This window comes from Wyeomyia smithii, chromosome 2 (assembly GCF_029784165.1).
Source record: "Wyeomyia smithii strain HCP4-BCI-WySm-NY-G18 chromosome 2, ASM2978416v1, whole genome shotgun sequence".
Taxonomy (NCBI): Eukaryota; Metazoa; Arthropoda; class Insecta; order Diptera; family Culicidae; genus Wyeomyia; species Wyeomyia smithii.
The window spans coordinates 57,285,650-57,312,723 of record NC_073695.1 but is presented as its reverse complement, the minus strand read 5'-3'; the positions used below and the strand labels follow the sequence as shown (position 1 = coordinate 57,312,723).

General features: G+C 37.3%; 1 protein-coding gene across 8 annotated transcripts in view; it reads right to left on the bottom strand.

Annotated features, from left to right (window-relative positions):
* Positions 1 to 22,821, bottom strand: part of LOC129723155 (uncharacterized) — a 31,975-nt gene extending 9,154 nt beyond the window's left edge. Inside the window, exons 1-2 of one of the 8 annotated variants that reach the window (XM_055677186.1) lie at positions 22,221 to 22,821; positions 21,942 to 22,129 (exon numbers count right to left, since the gene is read on the bottom strand). In XM_055677186.1, coding sequence (XP_055533161.1) covers positions 21,942 to 22,129; positions 22,221 to 22,351 — 319 coding nt within the window. In that variant the 5' untranslated portion in view covers positions 22,352 to 22,821. Of the gene's footprint in view, positions 1 to 17,798; positions 17,940 to 19,214; positions 19,404 to 19,549; positions 19,565 to 19,588; positions 19,829 to 21,941; positions 22,130 to 22,220 lie in introns of those variants that run through there. The other 7 variants (XM_055677182.1, XM_055677180.1, XM_055677179.1 and 4 more) reach the window with 7 other exon arrangements.
* Positions 22,822 to 27,074: the final 4,253 nt, after the last annotated feature.

Here is a 27,074-nt window from a genome sequence, read left to right as displayed (position 1 = left end):
GGGGAGTGGTATCCAAGACACGACCGCATAGTTGACGTAGAACAACAATAGTTTTATATTTCCCTTTGGGGCTCTGTTTGAGCTCGTTTTACTTTTGGCACGGTTCCATTTTGGCACACATGTGCCAAAAACGAGCGATTATTTCTAATCACATTTCTTAGTTTTCTTGATTATTTGAATCAATTTAAGCTCAACATCCTCCAAAAGAAGAGTATTTTGGTTCTTTATGTTGCCGAAGCGGATGACCGGAATCGATAAAACGGTTCCTGGAATATGCATATGTGCCGGTAATATAATGATCATGATCTAAGCAGTACTAAGCCTTCAATTACTCGGGTAGTAATATCAAGTATCTAGGTCGTCAGCCTCCGTTCATCAAGCGACACCTCAAACGACTTGGAACTAAAACTACTTCAATGGTGGAAATATCTATGAAAAAAAGTCATGGAAAGAGAACCGTTCATTTTTTGCAAGGTTCAATCTTGGCAACAAGAAAATTCTACCGTGTCGTGTTTGGCAAAATCAAACGGGGTCTGTATTTTAATTATTTATTTGCAGCACTCTATTTTAGAAGAAAAAATATTCTTTTTATAATTGATGAATACACAGTACCAAAAAAATGAAATCTACAACTAATACAAATGAAAGCACATAACGGTGAAAAACATATATAATTTCACACCGTTAATACGCGAAAATGCAAGCTTCCATATAGACCTGAATTGAGTACGATTTAAAACAAATTGAACAACATTCATTTGTCTTGTGAACGACGGCTCACTCTTCGATCACCAAGCGGCGAAGATGTCACATAAAAAAATTTTCCTGTAGATAAAAGTTCGTGGAACAAATAACGACAAAGAATCACAGTTTTTAAACAAAAATGTATATTCACAGAAAATTAGAGAAAAAATTGAAATAAACAACGCATTTTATCTGTACAATGAACAATGCTATTTGCCTCGACCGACACGTACAGAATTTTGTTGTCCCCGCAGTGTATTTTGCGGCACCCGAATAATCATATTGAATTCTGATATTTGCTATTATACGAAACAAGAAGAAGAAGAAGACAATTCAAACGGCAATTCGATTGTGTTCCAGATTGCAAAACGATACCTACGCGTTAACCCAACACGCCCCACTGTGCATCGACAGCGGCATTGTAGTCTTCACTTGGCTTGGCTGCACACAAATGAATATCGAGTTCTACTGCACTGATAGACGACGAGTGACCAGCGCTCTATTCATACATTGCTCGGTGCAGTACTGTTGCCAGCATGTTTTCCTTCAAGACATAAGTTTTAATAACATTCTAATCGCAGAACGTGAAACTGTCTAATATTGGAGGTTACGAACTTTCCGAAAAAGCTTCACCTTCAAGACATCAAAATAGTCTAGGCTCATGGAAGCGAACATTAGTTGACCTATTGGGACGGGGAGATTCTGTAAATTTTTTTTTGCCACTGTTGTATAGGATATCACAGCAGGCAGTTGGTGTTTACTTATGAAGTCTGTGCCAGGCGTGCTCGCATGTGATTGGTACATTGTTCGTGAAAATTCGACCTTGAAACTTTTATGAAAAATTTCACAGTTTAACAATGAAGTGATAATGATAACTGAGGAATCACAAAATTGTCCATCATTTTATCAATCCAACGACATATTGATTAAGGTAATTCATCATGTGGTTACATTAGTATTACCGTTTGAAATCTTCCATTCCAACGTTACACCTTGGTTTTAGTTTCCGCAGAATGTATCTCGATATAGTGCGGCTAGACGTAGTCCTACGTCAAAACACGTGTACATTCGTGGTGGTGATGTTATTTTTGGCCAACAAGAAATAAGGTTTTTTCTAGTGTAAAACAGTTTTTTATAGCAATTTTTCTGCAAATACCTGCACTCAAACTACTAACCATCAGAAATCATCAGAGGTCATCAATTGTTTGAATGATTTTCTCGATATATTAAGATATTTTCAATAACACGTATGTGCGGCTAAAATGGACAGCCCATCGTGATGGTGAAAAAAATGTATTAATGTTCATTCAAAATTCAAGATGCTTCGTATATCAGAAAAACGCAAAGGTGAACTCGGACCGATGAACAGATAACCGCGGCTAAACGTACCGTTGAATGCGGAATGTCCGTGAAACAAGCCATTCCTCCATTTCTACGACAAACGGTGAAAATTAAACTGTTAAGGTGTTCATATTACCACCTCCCTATGTTCATTTTACCCAAACGTGTCCATTTTACCCCCAAAAAACTGCTTCCAAAAATGCTTATGAAAACTTCGAAAAATACAATATTTGAGTACTCCTTCTTATTTTTTGTATCAACAATTAGGGACTCAGTTAATTGGCGCTATCGACTCATAGTTGTAGTGTTGAGTTGTGAAGGAAACTGAGAAATGGCTTAAAGTATCTATTTTATCACCCCTTCCCCTATAACGCCGTTGTTCCGGCATCATTAGAATGCATCGTGAGAAGGCCGGTAATGAACCTTTCTCAAATGTTTATTTTTTTAATATATATCAATACATGATATTTATAGGAAATTTTCCTGGGAAAAACTCTTCTGAAGACCGCAAGGCGCTACCTTGCTTGTGAGAAAAGATATTCACCCTAGACTGATTGAATATCTGACGAACGGCTCGCCATTGAATTTTACTAGCAATACTGCTGCAGCACTCTGCTGTTGCAAATTCAACCATGTGATAAGAAATGATATCGCTTAAATTTATCTTGGAAGCTTCCCCGAAGATACTATGAGCAAAAATCACACTTTGAAAATTAATTCCACGCGAAATTATTCCTCATACTTGAGCAAGTTTGCAATAGCAGCATGCTGTAGCAGTGTTGCTGGAAAATTTCAATGGTGAGCCGTCCGTCAGACATTCAATCAGTTTGGGGTGAATAGTTGTTTCTACAAGCACCGTAGCGCCTTATAGTCTTCAGAAGAGTTTTCCCCAGGAAAATTTCCTACAAATATCATGTATCCATATATTTTTAGGAGGCAACTGGACAGTTATAGAGAAGAAGTTTTGAAAAAGTGGATTTTCCCATATAAAATCGTATGAAGACTTTAAAAATCGGGCGCAAATCGGGCGTTTCACCAATCGATCTGAAAAGTTACACAGTTGTTATGGGACCTATAAGGAACACGAAAAGTGCATGGGAGCCAATATTTATTTTTTGTCCCATCCTAATGGAGATACGTAGCGCGTAAAAAACGCATAAAATGCATGCAGATTTCGAAATCCGCGTAGAAAAAATTAAAAATCCTTCGGTTTTTTAATCATTTCTTGTAAATACTATCGGTAAAGACCTTAGTATATATGTATATGTTAGGGTGGCAATGCTTGCATGCAATCAAATTTAAAAAACCGACCATGTACATTTTGTTTATTGGCCTAAAAAAATTATCTGTACGAAATTTTAGCTCAATGGGACATGATTTAGGGGTGCCTCAAAGCGCTCAAAGTTGTGACTTTTCGACCATTGGAAATCTACCAAGGCACATAAGACGGTGTTCATATAGAGAAGTGGCCAAAATTACCAAAATGCTAATTTCATATTTAGGAAGTTTTGAACACATGATTTTGTAGTTTTTTATCTATATTTTCATAATTTATCAATGAAATCATGATACATAAAACGGACAATATTGAAAAACGCCTCAAAAGTTACCACTTTTAAAAATAAAGAAAAACAGTTTTTCTGAACCTTTTGGAATATATAAAATCCTACTCAAACTGTTATGGTATGTTTGCATACAATTAAGTGCTTTTTGTATTAGCTTCCTCAAACCGGAAGAGTATTTAATTTTAACCCTGCAGAGTCTGCCGCATGTCACGTATAAAATATTGGGAATTTTCCTAATTTTGACCTTTAAAAACATCAAATGTAAGCACGTGTAAGTACAGCTTCTAATAGTGTGCCGGAGTGCCCTGAGTTTGTGCTCCTCAAGAATCAATGTTAAAAGTTTACGGAAAATTTTTGTAGAAAAAGATAGTTAGTAGATAGATAGTTTTTTCTGTATATTTTGAATTTTTGGGTGATTTATCAATGAGATTCTTCATATATCACACCACCACCAAAACTAACAATTTGACAACAACAAAATAATTTTGGCCGTAAATCTTAATTTTCCGACCTTTGTGCAAGGGGGGAACCACCCTAGTAAAAAATGAGCCACCCTAATGAAAATGGAGTTAGAGATAGCTAACGAACTTCAAAATAATTTACATCTGGTTTGGAACGACTTGTTAGTCATTTTAGAGGCAGTTCTAAAATATTCCATATTAAACCTTCGGTTGCCCCGAAAACGGCAATAAAAACGAAAAATCCCAGCAGGTCGATTTTCGATCAAAAATTTTTTTTCGAGATAACACCATCGTTTTATGCATTTTTAAGACCTTTGGCATCGAAAAAAAATTTCGATTTTCCCAATTTCCTGCACTCCCCACTTGATAGATCTTCGCAGGTTCGATAACAAAATAAACGGAAAAGAATAATGAGAACTTTAGAAAAGTCCTTAATTGGCTTTCCGGCGAGCTTTTTCATGAGGCCGGAACAAGAGCCGCAGCCGAAACCGGGCGATTTTCATTTTAAAGTGTGAACTTTGTCAAGATATTTGATCGTTTTGTGACAAGGGGGGATGCTCTGAAAGACGCAGTTTTGATGTGGTTACGCACAGTCCAATTTTTGCGTGTACATGTTGTTGTTTTTATTTTGAACCAACAACCCCCTAACCCTCTAGTGCCCAGTGCCGCCTCTAGACGGTCTTCAGTTGAACCTTTAAAAAGCTTCAATAAGAACTTAAAAAATGTTTATAAAGCTTCATAGTGATTTTTTCGAAGTCCGTCTAAAAATTAATTTGGGCACTAGAGGGTTAGCAATATTTTTAACGAATATCCAAAAATATTTAAAATCTCATATCAGGAAACTTCTCCGAAGAAACGTATATGCAAAAACGTCAAAAAAGATTTTTGTACCTCAGGGTGGCCACTCTACCGGGAAAAAACGGAAAAAGCCGGGAATTTCAAATCACCGGGAGAAAATACGGGTAAACCGGGAAATTAGGCTTCAAGCCGGGAAAATCATCTTCCTTCATGTCCGCCGTTTTATTTGTTCGACAGTTTCTGAGGAAATGTCAACATGAAAACCTGTTTTTTGCACGATGACCTAACTGGCATGATTCTGCCGGTTAGGGGAAAGCTGGTTGTTGGTTTCAGCCAAAGTCGAGAGCGGCTTCGCAGCAAGATCTACGTCAAATAGATTCAGGCTTGGTCAGGTAAATTTACTGTTCCGTAATATATATTGTCAGATTTTTAAAGAAGTTAAAAAGTAATCAGCGTCGCGGGAGGCGTATTGAAACTTCTTGTGAATAGTGTTCGACATCGCATCGGGTAGAATCCGGTCAAAAGTAGGAAAAGCGTCATTCATAAATTATGTAAGGACTTTTTTTAAAATTTTCAACCCCCCCTCCCCCCATGATAAGGGTTAGTAAGATTTTGCATTACCCCCCCTCCTCCCCCTGAATCTTACGTAAGATTTTTTCTTCAAGGAAAAAAATATTTTCGAAAATGAATCATTTGTTTTACATAAAGCGTATTTGTAGAGGATAAAAACAAAACAAGTTAATTAAGTTAATATCATGTTAAAGTAAATAAAATTTAAAATCAAGTAGAAATGAAGTAAAGTACAAAATTATTCAGCGACGGTGAATTCACTGCTTTGTCAAGGTTCAGCTGTTAGAATCACAGCGAAAAGTAATTTACCTAATTTTTTTTTTTTTTTTAGTTTTGTCAATTTTTTTTAGTTTTTAAAAATTTTTCAATCTTACGTAAGATTCTCTTGAGTCCCCCTCTCCCCCTGCGTAAGCATTCGTAGGAATTTTGGATACCTCCCCTCCCCCCTAAACCCTTACGTAATTTGTGGATGACCCTACAGGACCGGAAACTTCGGGTCTCGATTTTATTTCGAACCGGACCGGAACGGAGCTACCCGGTTTGTACTTCTCGATTTTTGATATGATTTTAATCACAAGCAGCACATTTATATTGAGGATCATTTTGATTGCATTTGCAAGTGACATACTTTAAAGAGAATATATATATATGAATATTTTTAACAAACTGTGTTCATCTGTCATGTTGCGGAAACTAGCTCAATATCTGCTGAAATTTCGGTAATAATATAAATAATCAAGACTGTTATTTTCAAAATTCTCCAGATTAAGAGTTTCGCAGAAAAAAAATTTTTTTTTTACTCTGTGTTCAACCTTTTGACTACTGGATTTTGTTGGGGAAAGACGTCACCTTGAGGAGCTATTTGTTGCAGATGGCTCGGATTTTTTATATGTCAAAAACAAACAGTAGCTAATAATATTTTTTTTTCAAATTGTTTATTCAGTTGAATTTATTTTACGGACCATGATAAAATTTCTTATACATTCCATTGGCCCCAGCTCGAACATTTAGTAAGTCCCAGGATCGAAGTTTTTCGAAAAAAAAATTGTTTTGAAAGAACAGATCTCATCGATTCATGCATTTTGCAAAATGCATCTTGACAGTGTTATGTGCATTTTTTATTGGTCACTTTGAGGCTCTTCTTCCCAAAGTCCGCTTGAAAATTTGCCTAATGACATTTTTCGAAAAGACAAAACCTTAGCGCCCCAACTCCTCAATTTATCTCATGCATTTCATTGGCCTCCTGATACAGAAGCACTGCAAGCTCGAGAGTAGCTTGACAGAGAAAGAAGCAGAAGGAAGCAAGACAGCGCGAGAAGGCGGTTGTCAACGATTTGGAGATAAAGAGGGCGAAAATTGTGCAACAGATCACTATGAAGAAACTTGCTAAAGTCGACGAACAGCTAAAAACGATGAAGGAGAAATGTTTTTCATAGTTTTGTAACACTATTTTTGCAAGGCGTAAATAAGCATGTGAAAATTGATTTTTTCTCATATGTTTTAAAAATCAAACACCGGGAAATTTTGTTGAATATCATCGGGAAAATACCGGGAAATCGAAAGTGATGTTGAGAGGCCACCCTGGTACCTCTTTTTCCAGTTCGGTCCCACTGTGTGTCGGGGGCAGAGCTACGGAATGTCAATATCATACTACTGACATTACGCCAAAATGATGCAACACCAGAATCAGCCAACTACGATGCATGGTTCATTACAAAAGAGTTTGCGATGTTTCGATGATTCTGTTAGCGTCAACTCTCACTCTCATTTTTTTCTTGCTATCTTTCTCCATCATTCGGGTATGGCTGAGATTGAACCAGCAGAAATATCAAGTTCATTTTGACAGCATGATGTTATTAGGATAGCAAACATAAAATCAATGATTTTTTTTCAATTGATATGTATGATATTGATATATGGTCGGCGTGCGATCAGACTGAACTAAGCGCCGTTTTCTCAGATCGAGTTATTGACACCCAGTGGATATGAGTAGTAATAATCTATCTATTATAAAGTAACGAAATCGTTTGAGCATTTGATAACGATATTATAACAAAAATTCTCTGTAGCAGCTTGCCTACACAGCAATCGCGGCGGTAAATGTCTTTCGACGCTTGGTTCGGTTTGGCTGCACGCCGACTAAAAGCATTGTCAATAAACAACTATTAAGGCTCGAATACACACACGGCGTAATGACGCCTTCTCCATACAAATTATAAGGCGTAAACGCGCCTTCCGTTGGGACGCCTTTCAACCAGAACCTTCTAGCTTTATCTTCTAGTGAAGAAGGTAGTCGTTCACCGCCTTCAGCTGCGTACTTGACTGCCTTCCGTGTAGACGCATCGTGCCTTCCACGCGGTCTTGTGTCGCGGTTGTGTCTTTTGGCGAAGGCGCTGGCACGCCGTGTTGTATCATTTTCCGCCTGCTGGTGATTCTAGAAGTGTGTTGCCCTATTTTTTCTTCCAACAAACATAAACAAACATGAATTAGGTGGCATGACGGCAAGAAGGTTAGCGCACGGCGGAGTTCGAGACGGCGTGATTGCTCCTTCCGTGTGGACGAGTGGAAGGTGGCAGATGCTAGAAGGCACATTAAAAAGTTTTAAGGGACCGTTCCAAAACCACGTGGTCATATTTTGATCACGTTTTATACCTCCCGTACCCCCTCGTGGTCTTTCGTGGTCTTTTTGCCAACCCCCCCCCCCCCCCCCCCCCTTGTGACTTTAACCACGTGGTCTTTTTATTTGTCAAGTTTTTGTTTGTTTGTTAGTTCGCGGCAAAAAATGAATCGCGGGTGGCAAAACAGAAAACTTTTAACTATGTATGGGTATATATATTTATATACAGATCCATCCATCCAATTTTGGCACGGTTCAACTTTGAAACTGTTCAATTTCAATTTCAGTCATGTTTGGTTTTGTAACAAAATCTAGTTATACAAACATAAAATTAAAATCGATCATCCAAATTAATCTCATTTCAATGATCTTACCAATGGCAGAACAAACGCTAGCGTAGTTATCCCAATACAGCAAAGCAAATCAAATTTAAAAAATCCTGATAGCAACAAACTTCAAGCTGGCACTGAAATAATCACGCTACTGGACCGATTTTTGATGTTCCAAAAATCACCTAGATTTGCATTGCAGTGATATTTCCGAGTAAACTCTGTACATTCACGACGGTTGACAATGGAAACCCGAAAATGGCAACAAAAGAGACAAGATATTGATTCACTTGTCGGATCTCCACGCTTACTGTGATGGTTACTGGCTATTCATTAGAGAAAAAAACGAGTGCGATGATATTTTCTTTCTCGTCATAGTCAACATTTTGCTTGGATTAATCGCAGCTCTGGTCGGGGGTATATCATCAAAACACTCAAAACCATTGAAAAGGCCTGTAGGTGTAATTTTATGTACCAGTAACTAGTAAATCCAGTAATTAAAGTATAAAACATCTGTTCAGATATTCATAAAATTCCTCAATTTCGGGAATATCCCTGGAAAAGATTATTTGCTGAATCTTCTGGTGTAAGATTGATTTGAGCGCAGTTTATTTAGTGGAACGCTCAAAATAATGAAGTGAAAAGAAACCCAAGCTTAAAATTGTTAAATTAAGTTAAAAGGTTGATAAATTCGACAAAAATGGTAGTTGAGTTGGTCACCATGCAATTTACACTTGAAGCGGTGCGTAATCAACAAGTTTTCAAAACTTTTGAAAAAAATATAGATTTTTTTAGACGCAAATTACACACCACCAGTGGTAAAGTGTCTCAAATGAACATGAACATTGAACATTGAAAAAGAATATTTTCGCTAGCATATTAACAAAATATTGAGTGGGTATATAACAAAATTGATTGATTCAGTCTACCAAACCAGTGCGGTGTACGAATCTAATGTTCGCGGTTGGTAAATAATTTCCCTTCAAGCTTCTCAGGTATGTACATCGATTGGCAATACTCTTTCAAGTTAAACGGAAAAACAAATTCTGGTACGATGAAGGACAGTACTACTCGCCGTTATTTGCCTATGATAGTGGATTTCTGTCTATTGGGATGGCATGATTCAGGGAATAAGAAAAAAGGGACATGTTAGGTACTATTTTCGATTTTGCTTTCGTGGTTGAAGAAGTTCCATGAACTAGGGAAAGAGCAAAAATTATTTATAAAATAATATGTGTATTCTAATAACAAAATGTTGAAAAAAAGGCAATTATAAGCGCTATAATAACCTAATTATAAACTAACTATAAACAAATTTCACATTCTCAGAAGCGTGAGCATCCCTAGAAAAAAAACTATTGTAGTGACAACAAGTGATTGCATGTTTATTTTTCATTAGAGAAATTCGTTAGTGTTAGTATCATGCAGCATTTTTTCACTCACAACTATTTTTCCTTTTCTCATCTTGGTCAATACTAGATGTGGTACATAAAATAGAGTAACCTCGAAGTAGCTCAACAAATTTATGATAAATAGCGACAGCGAAGTGGAAAGCGACATTCCGTAAAAATGTATAATTTCATTAATGGTGCACGATGTTTCCTGGTACAGTTATTTTTGGCGTTTTTTTCGTCCTTCGGCCAATGCCATCAAAACCAGGAAACGGGCGAAAGACAAACAGAAGGAGTGTAAGCTCACGTTTTGCCGGAAAAACTTGCTCCATTAAATACTTTTCCTCGGAAATTAGATAGTCTATTAAGATAGGGTTTTTTGTTTTGTTTTACTTGCAAAGCAAGTACCCAGTGTCGTAAAGTGGAACTTTGTTTCATGATCACATCATAATAGCAGTTATATAAAGAATGTCTATTTGAAGTCATAAAAAAAATTTGAGTTAGTTTCCGATGTAAAATTTAAATTTTCGAGGTTTCGAGGTTGAAAAAATCATCTAGAAGCTCGAATGGGGTGAATATATGCTGATACCATTCCAACTCAAATTGAACGTTTTAATCGGTTTACTCTAAATAATCCGTTCATGCCTCGGCCATAAATTTGTTTTACCATCATATCTATTGTTGTTGATCTCGGGGAGAGAGAGAGAGAGAGCGTACTACACAGCAGCGGACCGAAACGAACAGAAGTGGTAACCGTCATCAAAATTCCAAACGAATTGGAAGCGAAAGTGAAATTTTACCTTTCGCACCAAAATACCCTTAACCTAATGGGATTGCGCGCTATCAGTGTCTAACGGGCATAAGACGGCCTTCTAGAATTCGAGTTGCGATGTGATGGGGCAAATATGTACGTGTACAGCTCAACCGGGAATAAGTAAAAATTTATGTTTTCACAGCCTTGAACTTCCACTGGCTACTGGGAATTGAAGTTTTGGACTTTTTTATTACTGCTTTCTATCATCGGACGCAGGTGCAAACTTCTTCGGTGCTTTTTATATTCTTCGCTCCAGTTACGGGATGCAATATTTATATTTATATGTGCTCTGTTTTTGATTTTTTTCTTTGTCTTATCGTTGAAGGAAGTAGACAGTGTAGCCGCAGTACAATTGCCCCACATAAACTTAGGTAATCGTGCTGAATATTCATCCTTGTTTGTCTGCAACACCACCACCACATTATGATTCACTGTAATGAATAGCGAAATTTATCAAATCGTAACAGTGTCTGATTTGATTAAGGATTGAACAAAAAGTGATCTAAATTAACAATATTCTATTCTGTCACGCATATTCTGTCACGCATGTGTGACCGAACTTGGCTACATACCAAAACCACATATCACTATAGAAGGTCAATCATCCAGTCGACGTCATTGGCGTTAGAATGTATTTACCAAACTAGGGTATATGATTTTAATTTGAGCTCTTTTTTCGTGAAATATGGAGGATTTTATGGTTAGGTTTTTGTCTTTGGGAAAATGATTCTTATGTGTTTTGAATTAAATAATTCTGCATCAACAATTTAGTATGGTATACCCAAGACTAGGTTTGTGACTCTAGGCAAAGGTCAGAGACTTCATAACTCAAATACATGCGTCAGAATTTTTTATGCGATACATGTACACTGTATCGAAGAAATGTTCGTACAGGTCTTGCTTGAATATGATAGCACCAAGAAGAAATTTATTTCGTTAGCTCTGGAAATACAGTGATGGAAAAAATAATAGGTGTGAGCATTGCTTATAAATACATCTGAATTTTAACCTAACATGTATAAGGCATATTTGAACGCAATATCTGCGTGAGATTGCTTATATTATGAGCAATGAATAGAACAATGCTATCTGTAATCATGGTATTTTGTCCGTGAGCGAACAAAAATCTTTCATTGACTAATGTTGTAAGTGGAAAAATAATAGGGGTAAAGTAAGTTATACATCGTGACGTGACTGTTAATACAAGTTGATTATTGAAAATAATTGATTTACGGTTTTCTTTGAGTGGAAACAGTAAGTTTGTACTGATAAATTAAGATTTTGAAAGTTGGCTCTATTATTTTACTTTATGTTTACCGGTAAAGGGTTGCGGTAGAAAAAATCAGTAACACGACGGTAAAAGGGAAACTAGTTCTAGGAATGGCCGTCGTATACTGTATTTCATGTAGAAGACACAAAAAGATAGCTTCTGTAAAAACCGAGTTATTGCCAAAAAATGTCGAAAAAATAACTTTTTTTTTTACTTCCGCCGATCACATTAAGGCAAAAATAGCAAAATAGCAAATAGGAACTCTACGAAATTGATGAAAGCGTTTATCCTTTCCAGCATCTTCGTAGCCTTATAGAGGGAGCTGGCATCGCTGGCAACGTGTGTAGACGCTTTATTTATTGTGTCCGTGGTAATCGCGTTTTATTGTGGTATATAGCACGATAAATTGTGAATTTCGTATGGTAATTGTGGGTAAAAGTGTTTCGAGTGTTATAACAGTGTTTTAAAAGTGATTTGGAAGTAAAACGATCTGGAAATTTAAAGTTTTATTGCCGTTTTTTCCACAATTTGTCGCCTAGCAAATGGCTGCTTTTAAAGCGCAGTGTTGTGTTGGTGACTTTCTTTTGATACGGTAGTGTGCAAGCTTATTCTCCGCCGACGGCACGATCTGCTGAGAGGCAGAAACTGAGAGAGCGGCAGTTGTAACCATAGAAACAAGTTGCCTATACTTGTTTGCGTGCGAGCGGAGGCATGTTTGGTTTTCTGAAAGCTGATTCAATGGCTAAGATAAGTGCATACATTTACAGACATGTTTGTTTATTTATAAATGACTCGAAGGTAGTAGTTTTCGCCGACAAGAATCAAATTGTTTTTTTTTTTTATATATATATTTCGTGTTGTAGTGTGTGCAGTACAGTATGATTTTTTAGCGATGAATTTGTGCGTCATTTAATGGCGAATTCATCTTTCATGTGTAGCTACCACAGCGTAGCATTTTCGTACTGTTCTGTCATTCATTTATGCACCGCATGAAAAGGTGTACCAGACGATTGCTGTTTATCTATTTTGCGATATTTCATAATGTTAAAATTGTCTTGAATTTCCGAACTGAAATATATCTGATGACTATGTTTTAATATCCATTGTCATTCCTTTTCTATTTATGACTTCACTAGCTTTTGAATAATTATTTTTACGCCATAGCTAAGTTTTGTTAAATATGCTAAATTTTTATAGGCGCAGATCCAAAACGGTGAAATGAATAATAATTGTTCTGGCATTTTGTAAAGGGTTCAGGAATACTGTAATGGTGTGTCAAGCTCGTTTCCGCAGCTGTGCTACACCGTTCTGGACTACACTTTACAGCACGAAAACGAACACGCAAGCGACGCTACACTCAGTTGTCATATTTTTCGTACGGCATTTTCGTACGGCATTTGTTTTTGTTATTAGTGTTTTGAGACTGCACCCTGTTTCTTTCGGGTGTAGTCCAGGATAAAGTGTGTAGTCGGATACAGAAAAAGTATAGTCCGGAAAGTGAAAAAAAAATACAGGACAAAACTGTAGTCCGGGTGTGAACGTGCCGCGGAGACGAGTTCGACATTACTTATGCTTTTACGCATGTCGTTTGACAAAAGGTCCCTATTGCTCAGCTTAATAATGAGCCAACATAACGCGTAACATTACTTGAACTCGTCACCCAGAGAGTACTGGTGTGGTTTGTGGAATTCAGAGTATGGTGCATTGTTGCTAGTCGAAGTCGAAATCTTATAATTAAATTTTTTCGATTTGTCTCGTTTTTGAGCAGAGGTTTTTGTATACTATGTCCCAATAATGACTAGTTCGGCATTTTGTCAACAAACTCAAGATATATATTTTGGTCAATCTGCGTATCTGCATTTTTCAAATTATTGGGGCTTTGGATGCATGAAACTTTGCCAATTTTTCTATTTGATAGGCAACACTCGCATCGACAGCTAATAGAGAATCGGCGTGAAATATCGTGCTCCCGAGCGTCTCCGTCGGTAGTCGGGGATTGAGCGGTCGTGCATAATGCTTTGGTAAAGCGCGTCTCCGGCCCGAGAGAGTTTTATGATATCTTAGTTTGAATCGTCCACTTAGTGTGGTATACCATTTTGCGTTTCACTAGGATGTACCACACTTACCTGTGCGTGACCCTACAACACTCTTTAGTTTATTACTGCTTTAAATCGGTCTCAAATCAAAAAATCGCTTTTATAGAACAGACGAACAGTATAAAAGAAACGTCGTTAGTCGACCTGTTAGGCTCAAAGCCGACTGAATATCTAGAGACTTCGCGTCGATACCTTTCATGAGGTCGTATTTTCTACAGATTGGTTATAACCGTGTTATAATTTTCGATATAAATAGGGTCACTTCCCGAAGAAGTGATAGGAGTCGCGAGGCGTTAACGTGGACTCAACTCTTGTAGCTTTCGTAACATTGTGTAGTCAGCTGAGATCAATCAATGGGAGATACGTTTCGGTAGTTGCATAATAACTACATAAACAGATGTTCAAATATTTGAGTCGGTCTTGATTGAGTCATAGGTCCGGTATCCTCGCGTGCGCTTTATTTTTGCGGTGTTACTTCATCTAAAATATTGATCGCGTTATGACTTCCGTAGAAGGTATAATGAACTCGTACGTGCGATATTTATTCTTATGAACCCGGTACTCGAACTCAGCGCATCGTTTACCAAAACGAAACCTGCTGCAAACCTTAACCTTTTCTCCAACATCCCAGTGATTTCTCGTGGAAGTGCAGAGGTGTTCTCGGCTTCCAATAAAGCGAGTATCACGTCAACATATTCCTATACACACTCCTTCTTTGACCTGCATTCGGATGCGGCCGGCGCTGGTATTGCCTAATATAAAGATTAAGGTCACCAGTTTTTACACATTGAAGATGAATGTTAGTCCCAAGCATCATCTGTTGGTTCTCTGTGTAATTACAGCTGATCTGGCAATAACGGAGTAGCAACCGCGGGCGGTCAATCATGCTCATGCTCCAGCATCTTCGTAGCCTTATATAACATCTGTTCAACTAAAGAACCAAAAACGAGACAAAATCTCTTTATTTTAAGTATCGACATCTAGCGGTGGAGTGAACGCATTTTACACTCAAAATTTTATTTCACTTACACCATTCATTCCTGCTTGTGGTGAAGAATTACTTCGTTCTAGGGACGTTGCGATACCATTAAACATCGATACTTTGAATCGATACCTGTATCGAAAGTAAGTACTGATGTTCCGATAGTATCGAGGCTAACGTATCGATACCTGAATGTATCGTTGTGCGATACCAGTTCATTCAAAATATAAGTCATATTTTTTTTTATTATTTATTCCTCAAAACGTGCAATTCAATGAAACCATTTATATAGACCATTTCACGAAACGTTTCTGAACTCAATCTATGAATGAAATTTTGACAGAAAGCTCGGAACCGCTGACATAACGCACGTAAAAGCAACATCATCAACAGCAGAATACGTGACACCTGTCAGTTCGTAAAATGGTCTATAAATTTACTGAATCTAGAAACACCAGCTTTTGCAGAAACTTAGTCGAAAGTCGATTACTCTTTTCCTTAATAATTGATCCTGTTTTCGAAAAGAGCCGCTTGCATGGCTCTGTAGATTTTACCTTCGGATCTGCATGACCGTAGAAAAGGATCGTTCTCGTGGGTTAATCTGCAGAAATTTCTGTTAAATTGGCATTACCGATGAGATGGCATGCATGCATACGATACATCAAAATGGCACAGGATACAGCATATTTTCTGCTTCGTTCGTTCTTCTTTACAAGGTTGTTTTGAGTCTTTTCGATACTGAGAGGTGTGTATCGATATTGATGAAGTATCATTGGTAAAACACCGATACCAAATATCCGAGTATCGGAAGTAGAAGGATCGATTCTGTATTAGTATCGGTGGTATCGCAACGTCCCTACTTCGGTCTCTCTTGTCCAAACCAAAAAGCAAAGTCGTCGAGAGGATTCTTTGTTCTCTCCGGTACTGGTATAGCGAGGTTGCCTTTTCATGATAATCGTACAGTACCACCCGCACATATTTTTTAATGAGTTCTATTGTGGCCTGAGTTGAAAACCGAATATCTTGACTAACGATACTAGTTTTTCTACATTGTACCTAATGTCGCAAGCAGTACTGTGTGTAGCGCGTCTGATATGCATTACTCCCAACATTAGGTATAATAAACAATACGAGAAAAAAATTATTGTCTTTAGTCGAGAAACGCGGTTTCCAACTCAACCAAAAAATTTAAGTAATTCTACTAACTGGTTAAAACGGTTTCAACAGTCGTGCGGTGTACGACCCAAGAAAATTTGTGAAGCAATGTTTGAATGGTTGAAAGATTTTTAGTTTATTTTTTCTATCAATGTTGATTGTGAATTGTTACTTAATTTCTGCTTAAAAAATCTATTGAATGTGGTCCTGTTTTAACTTGACTTTGATAGATTTAAGATCACTTTTTTGTCCGATCATTGAAGCAAACAAAAAAGAATTGATATTTATGCATGTTCAAACTATTGGAGCGAACTGTATGAACGATGCACTGTGAACTCATTGTAAGATGGGACAGCAAGAAATGAATGCGAAAGCGTGGGCTAGGGTTTGCAGCAGATTTTTGTTCGAAGTTGCATATTGGGGCCGTTCAATAATTACGTAAGCATATTTTTCCACTTTTTCAATCCCCCGTCCCCCCCCTCTTGTAAGACGTCGTAAGACTTTTTGATACCCCCCTTTTCCCTAGTAAGATCTTACTATATATACTATATATAGATTTTTATTAAAGTTTTTTCATCCTGGAGCAAGCATAATACACTAAGGTCGCTTTTTACGCGGTTTTTTTACGCGGGTTTCTTTTTACGCGGCTTTTTTACGCGTTTTTTTTACGCGGATTCCGGAATTTCCTTCACTCGGAATGCAAAATTAACTAAAAAGTACCTCTAACTAAAACGTAAAAGTACCGCTAACAAGACAAACAAAAGTTTTCTTAATTTAACTGAAATTCCTGAAAAGATTTTAGTATGTGCTCAACATGTCTGAAGAACCCAAAAAACCAGAATAGTTGTAGAGTTTTTATTGTAGATCATTTTTTTTTTGCTGATGGTAAATCTGTCCACGTGGTATGTGGACGGCCCCTAACATGACGAAAAAAACGCATTTTTCTTTAAAAAATTGTCAATTTTCAGGGTCATCCTATTCTTCTCAACATCGCTAGAAAAAATATCTGAATATGGCGTTTTGTAGAGCGACTCAAGAGCTTTAATGTCATGTATAAGCCAAGTGTGCCAAATGGGGTAAAACGGCCCTAGAAGGTTTTTTTTAGAACGTCAAAATCACTAAAATCACTATAGTTCCTGCTAGACTTAATAGATTTTACTGAAAATTTGGATTATCACTGTGCCTTACCAGAACTACTTACTTTGCCAGAAGATACGCAATTGGGGTTAAACGTTCCTTGATAATTTTTTTTTCGAAAAATGCCGTAAAAATCACCAAAACTGTAAGAACTCTGGTTAGACTTGATAGATTTACTGAAAACTTAGGTCATCACTCTAGTTAAATACGAACTTAAGGGCAAGATGACAAAAGTGATACATAGGTTTACAAGACGAAAATAAAGATTTTTCTTGGAAAACACTTGACAATTTTTAAAAGAAAAATGCGTTTTTTTCGCCATGTTACCTCTTTACCATATATTGTGACCAAGCGTTTTTAAGTACTCTTAGTGTAGAAAAATACCACAATTTTTTTAGAAAAATCCATCAAGTCTAGCAGGAGTTATTGCACTTTCTAGTATTGGTATGTTTTTGGTCATATCATTTTCAATGGCCGTTTACCCAACTTAACAATATAAAAAAAATGATATTTTGCAGAACTTCCTACCTTGAATAGACAAACAAACGCTGAAAATTTCAGCTCAATCGGAAAACATCAAAACAACGTCCCTGAGAAAGGCGGTTGCGGTTCTCGCGAACTGCTCAGAAGAGGCCGTAAACCAATTGAGTGTCCCAAAACTTCAAAACTTGCTGCCCGTTAAAACCATTCATGTCTGTCAGAAATTAGTAAAAAACATTGTAGGTACTAGATTTTTTCCGCTGTATTTTTGTTGCTTATTTTTAATTTGGGCAATAACTGTACGTACAATTTAACGATATAGTGTACCGTCAGGCACGCAACTTATTGGAGAAATTTATATCTTAAGCGGTGTCTAAACCGACAAATAAATATTATCTTGGTTCAACCCGTAATTGAAAACAAGCTCTGGGGGCTTAGCGTCGTGTAGATAAAAGCGCAAAGATACCTCCAATGTCGTTATGAATATCTGATGCCTTCCGCGTTGCATAAAAATGAGCTATCCGAAGTGCCTAAATTTTCACAGTCTGTAACCATCGCATCTAAATGATGCCTCGTGTCATACGACCGCATACCAGAACAAGCGCGACACCCGTCGTCACGAGTGGGTGGTGTTGACGTTGTTTTGTAAATATGGTATGCAGAGGGAGAGGAAGCGAAGATTTTCCCCACACTAACTGCTGACTGCTTCCGAGGGAACAGTTGCTGGCTCTAATCGATTTGCGAGATGGCGCGCGCATACCAGCACAGTGTTACAGGGAAAGATGATGTGGTGACAGCATTGCTTGGAGATGGTCTGCTGACGAACTTGGGGGAATAGCGGCCCTCTCTGCCATCAGGATGGAAACAAATAAAGAACGCATAGTTTTACGCGGACAGTGATGGCAGATTGTAACGAAAAAAAAAATGAAAACCAAACATTAAAATTGACATAAATTTTGTGATGATTTAATGTCCAATAGAAAATCGCCACCACTATGACGATTTCATTAAAATATGACACAAAAACAAGAAATTTGAGTTGGAATCTGACAATAGTTGTAGCAATGTTTCCTCAGATAACAGTCTGACAAAAACACTGCCCAGCGATAAAATTCACTCAATGTTTTATTCAGCAATGCTTCGTTAATTTCCAACTGGGCGAACAAATTAAATGCCTCGACGGAACCGTTTTGTTGGATATACGGTACACGTGGATTAATGGGTGAATATGGAAAAGCATCTTTTCACGCAGAGCTGTGTTTTGTGTTGTCGCTTTTGTCACTATGTGTGCTTGTTCCTGCTGTTTTGGTCGCTTCCATCATTTTCGCACTCGACATGCTTTACATCCTGGAATGTAGTACAAGTTTGTTCCGTTCGAACTGCAGAACACAGCAATAGTTACAACAACAACAACAACAACAACTATAACTAGAACGACAGCAACAGCAGCAACTATATAGCGACCTTGCTCGTTCTAATCCAATTTTCCTTAAGCCGTACACTTTTCACTTTTCCCACGTAGATTGACAAATGGGGTTCCTTTGTAAATCCCTCTAGCTCATTACAGCACAACGCTGCAGGGCAGATCCCGTTCCGTAGAAGGAAACACACACACACAGTTCCTGGTTCCAGCAGCACCGCATGATGAAAGGTCTTTTGAAAAAAATAATTTCAATTGCGTTCGCCAGTACCCCGAGGGACTAGGAGCTGCAAAATCATTTTTCACATCACGGTCAATTGATGATGCATCCCTGGTACTCCTCCGCAGCCATGAATTCGAGAGCTGTTGCAAGCTGTACCCCAGTTTACACAGTAACAGCCTTAAGTATCACGTCTACCCGCACACGTATCGATGTGGCGTACATTTTTAATGAGGAATAGAAGGCAAGAACCACGAAACGTACTGCAAAATTCAACACTTCGAATCACGGGTATCGAGCACTTGTAATAAATTATCTTTTGCTTAGGAGTTTCCCGCTTCCAGGAGACAAGTAACTTTTTGCTCCATTCACACCGTTGCACCTCTCAGGGAAAGGACACGAATCCGATCGAATCCAAGGGAGAACTGAAAATGTAGTTTTCTTTGGGAGGGTGCTGTTACTGCTTTTCGAGCCTGCTCGAATCGAGAGGCAATTTTCCGCGCTCTCTTTCTCTCACTGCGCGTGTGATAAACTCACCGTTATTATTGATAGTATTTATAGTGCTGGAAGTTGGTTCAGAGCTTTGCGAACATATAAACATTTGGAGTTTCCGTAGACAATTAAATATATGAACTTCGCAGTTCGAAAACAAACGAAACGTTTTACTATTACTATTTGTTCCTAATTTTTTAACCAGGCGATTTGGTTTTGTCGGTGCTTTGGTTTAATGATTAGTTTCTCCCGAAAGCAATTTTCTTTTGTACACCGTACCAATAATTTGACAGAGGAAGGTATGTATATGTGCTCAAATTGGGACCTATATTTATTTTACCCATTCGTATAGTTACAGTGGTATCCCTCTATAACGACATTTTTATATAACGACGTTTTTTTATAGCGACATTCTCAATGGTCATAACACATCTTCTTAGATGAAAAAAAAAACATCTTCGTTTTATTGCGACATTCCGTTATAACAACCTTTTCTCTGTAACGACATACCAACACTCATACGTGTCATTCTTTATTGCGACAGTAGTAGTTCGTTCAGTAGAATTATAAAGTTTTGTGTGTAATGTGTAACCACGCAATTCGCATCAGCTTAGTATCAAAAAAAATGCATAGCATTCGCATCCAGTACAGTTGAAAAAATGAGTGCGAAGACTAGAACGGCATTAACGCTACAAAATAAACTCGATATAATCGAGAAATTCGAAAATGGTGTTAAAAATAAAGCCCTATCCCTAGAATACCAAGTTCCACATAACACAATATCGTCAATTATTAAAAACAAAGAACACATTCTTCAAAAGGTAAGCGTACTTATAACAGAGGTTCTGATACTGGAATTCATTTAATACTTCTAGTCCCACCAGTTTTCTCTTCAACATAAAAAAACTCGTTCGGTGAAATGTGATCAAATAGAAAAAGCTATGTTAATGTTTTGTCAGCAAACGATGTCATACAACATTCCCATCTCTGGTACGATTATCAAACAAAAAGCGAAAGAACTGGCAATGAAAATGGGGCAGAACTCTTTCAAGGCTAGTGATGGATGGCTCAATGGATTTACAAAGAGAGCTGGCTTGGCGTTGAAAACTGCCCGGTGTGACAACGAAGCTGAAGCTGTTGTGTGTGTTGAGCAATTGCAATCCGAATCGTTACCTCATTTGATTGCTGGATCCAGCCCAAAAAATGTTTTTGACATGGATGAAATAATCGATTTAGTTAGTGATCAATCAGATGACAGTGAATGTATTTTAAGTAGTGAAGAAACAGTTGATAATGAGTTAAGCATTGTTACTTCTCAGGATGAGCTTGTTAATGCTTTCGACACTGTATATGCTCATATGCTTAGGAGAAATGATTTACCAGAAGATAGTTTTTCGAAATATTTTGATTTGAAAAGCATATTGCTTCCTAAATGAAAAAAATAATTGTCTTAATTTATACATTGTGACTTCATATTGAAGATCGAGTTGCTAAAAAACGTTGAAATAAGAAATATGTGTATCTCTTTATAACAGTCGAAAATTCCTTTATAACGACTTTCTTTCTAGAGCGACATTTCTTCATAACAACGGTATGAAATTGAACTCAGAAATGAAAGAAATTGAATTGATACGTAAATGTTTTCAGCAATACAATAATTTAAACAAGCTGGATTTTCTCAGCTACAAAACATTTACTGCTATCGTAGGAGGATCTTTTCGAGCAGGAAATTTTCTCGTACTTATCCTACATTTTGCAAAATCCGCTATTAGCCCCACAGGCTAGCGTTTATATATTATATATTGTTTTGTTTTTTCCTAGGTTCCAACAATATTTTTCTATGCCTATTCGTCTCAATCATAGAACGACAGCGTGGAACATCCAGCTAACAGTTCGAAGCTGTTGCAGCGCAGCTCAATTAAATTACGACAATCCAAACCCGCACATTCCATCGTCAACAGACAACGGGTGCTTTCGCTCAGACTTTTATAAATTGCCTATCGCCTTGATAGATATGTAGCAGTTTGCCTTTGATTCCGGCTAATCAAAGTGTACTCACCCTTCTGTATGGCTATTTCAAGCCGTCGATTCTCGTGATGCACTACCGATGTGATGTACGATATTATAAACAACCACAGCACGGTCATCAGAACTGCCAGCCACAAGCCAAAGTTCCTGCAGTCGATGTGCGATCCAGTTCGATCATCACCGTGTCGAATGGTCGACGCTGTCCTTGGACGTGTTTTTCTAAAATTGATACACACCGCCAGTGGATGATGTTGAGTGTTACAATTCTATTTTTAGAATGCTACAAAAAAAAAGGAAAAGTTGCCCGTACCTTCTGACTTTCCGTTTTCTCTGGGTTGTCATATCCGGAAGCTCCAGGTCCGAAAAGCTTTTTGAATCATCAGAGAGTTGCAGCAGTTTGAAGGACTCATTTTTACTTTCACCATTCATATTGATGATCATTACAATTACACTGGTATTTTTACACTTAATACTATATTACGTTTGATGTTCTTATCTACTAGCGGATCACAGCACTTTTACATATTTTCGAATATCGACTATATATTGCAAATTGTGAACCTGTAATTGGCCCTTGAATGAATGCCAGCTAACCCGTACGTCACAAAACGCTGTTCATAACTATTTTTTACATAACGACCGCGACCGTGTCTTAGAGGCACTGCATACTACAGATAAGCTAACAAAAGGATCTCTGTCTTATCGTTATCACCTGCAAAAACCCCAATTAGCTGCGGCATTGTATACCTCACGAAACACGAAGGGCCAATAAAAGCGAGTAAAAATACAACTTTTCGCGGAGCTCTTGACGTTGTGAGTGAATAAAAAAATTGTTTGCCTTAGAATAATAATATTTTTATCGGCTGTTTAGCAGAAGAGTTCAGCAAATATTTTGTGTTATTGTTGCTACAACTGTAGTTTGCTCCTTTCAGGTCTAGGATTGCATTTAACACATTGAAACATTGGAAATTCACTCTATAATTGGTTGACGTCATAGGTGATGAATAATATGATATTGTACAGAACATATTTAACATAAGTACTACATCACACTTGTTCACAGTAACAAAACTCTCTAATTCAATTAGGCACTAAATCTATGAACTAACTACGATTAAATAATAAAAAATTATGACTATTATCTTGCTCTATACTATCACAAAGTGCAACGTTATAATTACCTGACTGTATAAAAGCAAGGTACAGATGACTGACAGTAGTGACTTGCATGCGAAATTGCACTAAAGTTGAAAATGTTGTAGGGGATTATGGAACTCTACGTTTGCTATGTTACATACGAATGGAATGATTCAGCTTTGAACTAGCATTTAATTGAACATCAAACATTTAACAACCTAGGGTTTGATATAAACTTAATGGTCGGTTGACGTTGATAAATGCGGAATCGTTCAAAGTAAACGATTATTGAGATAAACAAATTAAAAAATTTCGAAACTGTTAGTAAAAAATAACAAAGACTCATTCAACCAAACCACAGAACGGAAGGTCAACTTCAGGTATATGATCAAACAGAAAGTGCACACAAAGAGGACTGAAAAATCACGAATTAATTTTCTTTGCCCACAGCAATTTATATTTGTCGTGTACATTTATGCCACTGCGACAGTGGTATAAAGTGGCATAATTTATTCGTTGTTTTGAATTGACGGTTATTTCAACAGTTTAACCTGTTTAATTCGAACTTTTACGTGCAATGCGAAAACGTTGTGCGAAAACAGCAAAGTTTCACATTTGTGCAATTTTTTATATTCGAAAATCTATAATGTGGCGAAGTAAGTAAAAGTATCAACACAAGCTATCTGATGTCTCGTACATGTTGGTTTGGAACACGAACCACAATCAATGCTATTTAAAACCGGGTGTTCGAAACTGTCAATGATGCAATTACATATTGCGAAGGTCTTCCTCTCACGATTGTATCATGTGTTAGCGACAGTTATTTTTAAAAATTAGTTTGAAACTTTATCGTTGTCATAAAGCAAATATGAAGTGTTTTTTTTTGTTTTTGTTTAAAGAAAGTGCTACTTCGTGTTGTAAGAAGATGTTGTACAGATAAATTTTGTTTGGCAAATATCTTGATATTTTATAATTTTTTTTGTTCACACAACATTTATTTGACACGGCAAAATACAAATTAATGTTTTACGGAGCCAATTAAGTCTAATGCCTTATGGTCTAAAATATCTTATAAGCTAAAGGCAATTTTTTTATGCTCGCTGCCGACTACGAGCTGAAATTTTATAATATTGAACCAATACCTTAGTCGACCATGAAATTTCCAAACAGGTTTCATCCTGTTATTTCATTATATCACATGTTTTATAGATCACCCGAGATCCAAACTCTGAAGGTATATCGGTTTTGGACTCATTGATGCTAGATGCATCCGATGGAATAAAAATAAGGAGGATGAGATTAGATAAACTTGGATGAGCTTCTGGAGCAACGGATAATGTGGTTGTACGAACGGATAATTTGGTTGTAGCATAATTATTTTGCGAACGATTTATTATATTTTATATTTATATTCACGGATTTCTGGTGTTTATATATCAGCTGAAAGAGTGTAATTTTCTGAACAAACGTGATTTTATGTCATTGTCCTTCAATTTTTTAATGAAGAATAAAAATCGCATAAATGACAGTTGGTACATGGGCGAACTGTTATTGTAGCGATTTCGAGCAGATTTCGAACTGTTTTAAATCGGAATTTTAAAACCGAAGGATAACGATAGAAAATTATTAAAAATCATGATTTTATGTGATAGAATATTTTTAAAAATCATGATTTTATTTGAATGTGTGAATGAACCGGTTCTTTGAAAAGAGCGAAAGAATGAACGGCTCACGAAAAAGAACCACGGTTTTTTGAGCGCACCAGAACTAATGGATTCGCGCGAACCCGAACCGAGAAAATACGAACTGTCAACGCTCGTGAATCATTGTGAACCATGAGCGGTTCATAAGAGTCTGTTCGGAACGGTGAGTGAGCGGTTCAGAGCCGCTTTTGTAAAAGAGCCGTTCCGCACACCCCTATGTGAAGTCTTGCTCTTCGGCCCAAATAACACAGTTATACATTTTGCTAAAGCCAGTTGACATGTTGAGCAGGAGTGCGAATGAAATAGCTTGTCCCCGGGTCTTTTCACACCTCCTGATTTACTGGTCTTATTTCGAAAAATTCACACGAAAAAGCAGGTCTTCTTCACACAGAGTTCTATTCCACAAAATCAATATGCGTCGAGGCGAAACTAATTTAGAACACTTTTATATTAAATTGAAATAAGTCTTAGAATGATCTTTCACATTATGTGGATGTAACCAATATCTTCTTTTCAATGGTAGTACAAAGGATTTAGCAAATAGCAAATGCAATCTCTCTGGTGCAGCGATACTATGTAAGTCGCAGATTCGAAAGCACAGCAAAGCCTTGCTACTACATTCTAAATCGGAACTCGACATTCTGTTATACACCTACTTCGCATCCAACTGTTTGAGTGTACAGGACAATTGCGGGGCTAGCACTACGATCCTACTGACAGTGTCAGTCTGACACTAACAATCTCTTCTGAGCCGAGACTCGAACCTACGACAACTGGCTTGGTAGGCTAGCATCGTACCTCGAGACCATCTGGGACGGTTCGAGATCGCAGATTCAATAAGCATTCGAATCCTAATCACTTTTCGTGACGGACGGAATTTAAATATTGCTTTCATCCCCGTACCTTTCAGTAGTAAAAATTTGCAAATTTCCAGATCGATTATATTATTCGTACTCATACGTCAAAAGTGTAATATAAAACATCTTTCAAATGCTTGTGATAACCAGTATTGCTGGGAAACTTGAGAGAATTTAAAAGTAATAATATAGAATAAACACATAACCGCATTAAAAGAGTGCACCTGTAGTGTTTTCGCTTGGCAGATTTATACCAGTGTGTATGACAGATGTCAATAAAAGAAGTATAAATTCTATTTATTTTCCGTGTAAAATGCGTTCTTTCCACCACAAGGGAGCGCTGCAAAATTCACTGAGCACTCAGCAGTTTTCAAATCACAGATGACCTCCGTTCTGTGACCAAACTCTTTTAAAATAAAGAATTTTAAATTAAACAAAATTGTTTTTAAAAAGTATCGTTAAAAAAAGATTGAAAAAGAAATCAGAATTTTTTGCTCCGAAAATTTGAAATCAATAGGGGAAAACAAACAAAATCTTTAGCCTTCTTCAGTCATTTGCAAATTATACATCTAAAAGACATTTACACAACAGATCATGATATCGTAACAAATTTTTCAGAAATTCTTAATTATATCAATGTCAGTCAACCTAATGCTCTAGAAGTTTTCGGCAGTCCAATCATTTTGACACCTCTGAGAGTGCAGGAAATGACGAAACTTCCTCTGCTTTTATGAAAAACTTAGGGCATCCTTAACAGTGCGCTTCTATACCCCGTTTGGTAGCGCTCTATCATCACTTCATACCGTACCGGTCGCTGCTAAACGCGCTAGAGAAATAGTAGCCGGGCCTCCGGGAAGCATCGTGCTCTCAAATTTGGCAGCCCGGTAAAAGCGCTGCTTAAGGTTTATGCTGAACGAAACTTCAAACAGAGACGATAGCAACGACCGGTGTGAAAACAGGTGAGTGCGTAAAATAGCCGCGCTGTACACAGTCGCCATAACAACTTAAATAGTAGCGCACTGTTAAGGATGCCCTTAACAGCAGAGTTTACTGCTCCATTGATTTGGTTTCTACCAGAGGGGATTCACTGCTGTCAAATTTCATATATGTGTGTGTTATCGCAGATCAACTCTGGTCCATGACGTTTGTTGGTCCATGACGTTTGTTGGTCCATGATGTTTGTAACTATGAACAATAATGGGGGAAAAATGTGAATAGCTCAACAACATTCATGAAAGTTTTCCGCGGTTTCTCGAGTTTCGATGAAAAACATTCCAATTCTATAATATTTCACATCGATCAATTTCATGACCAAAAGGAACAAAAACCAAAACAAAACCATGTTGCCGAATATGTTGGTTACACGATTTTTGACAGATAGATCCCCCCTGGTTTCTACCATCGCTTTTCAAATCTACTAAATAAAAATGGAATTCCGTAACGCTTATCTCATCTTATCTTATTGAT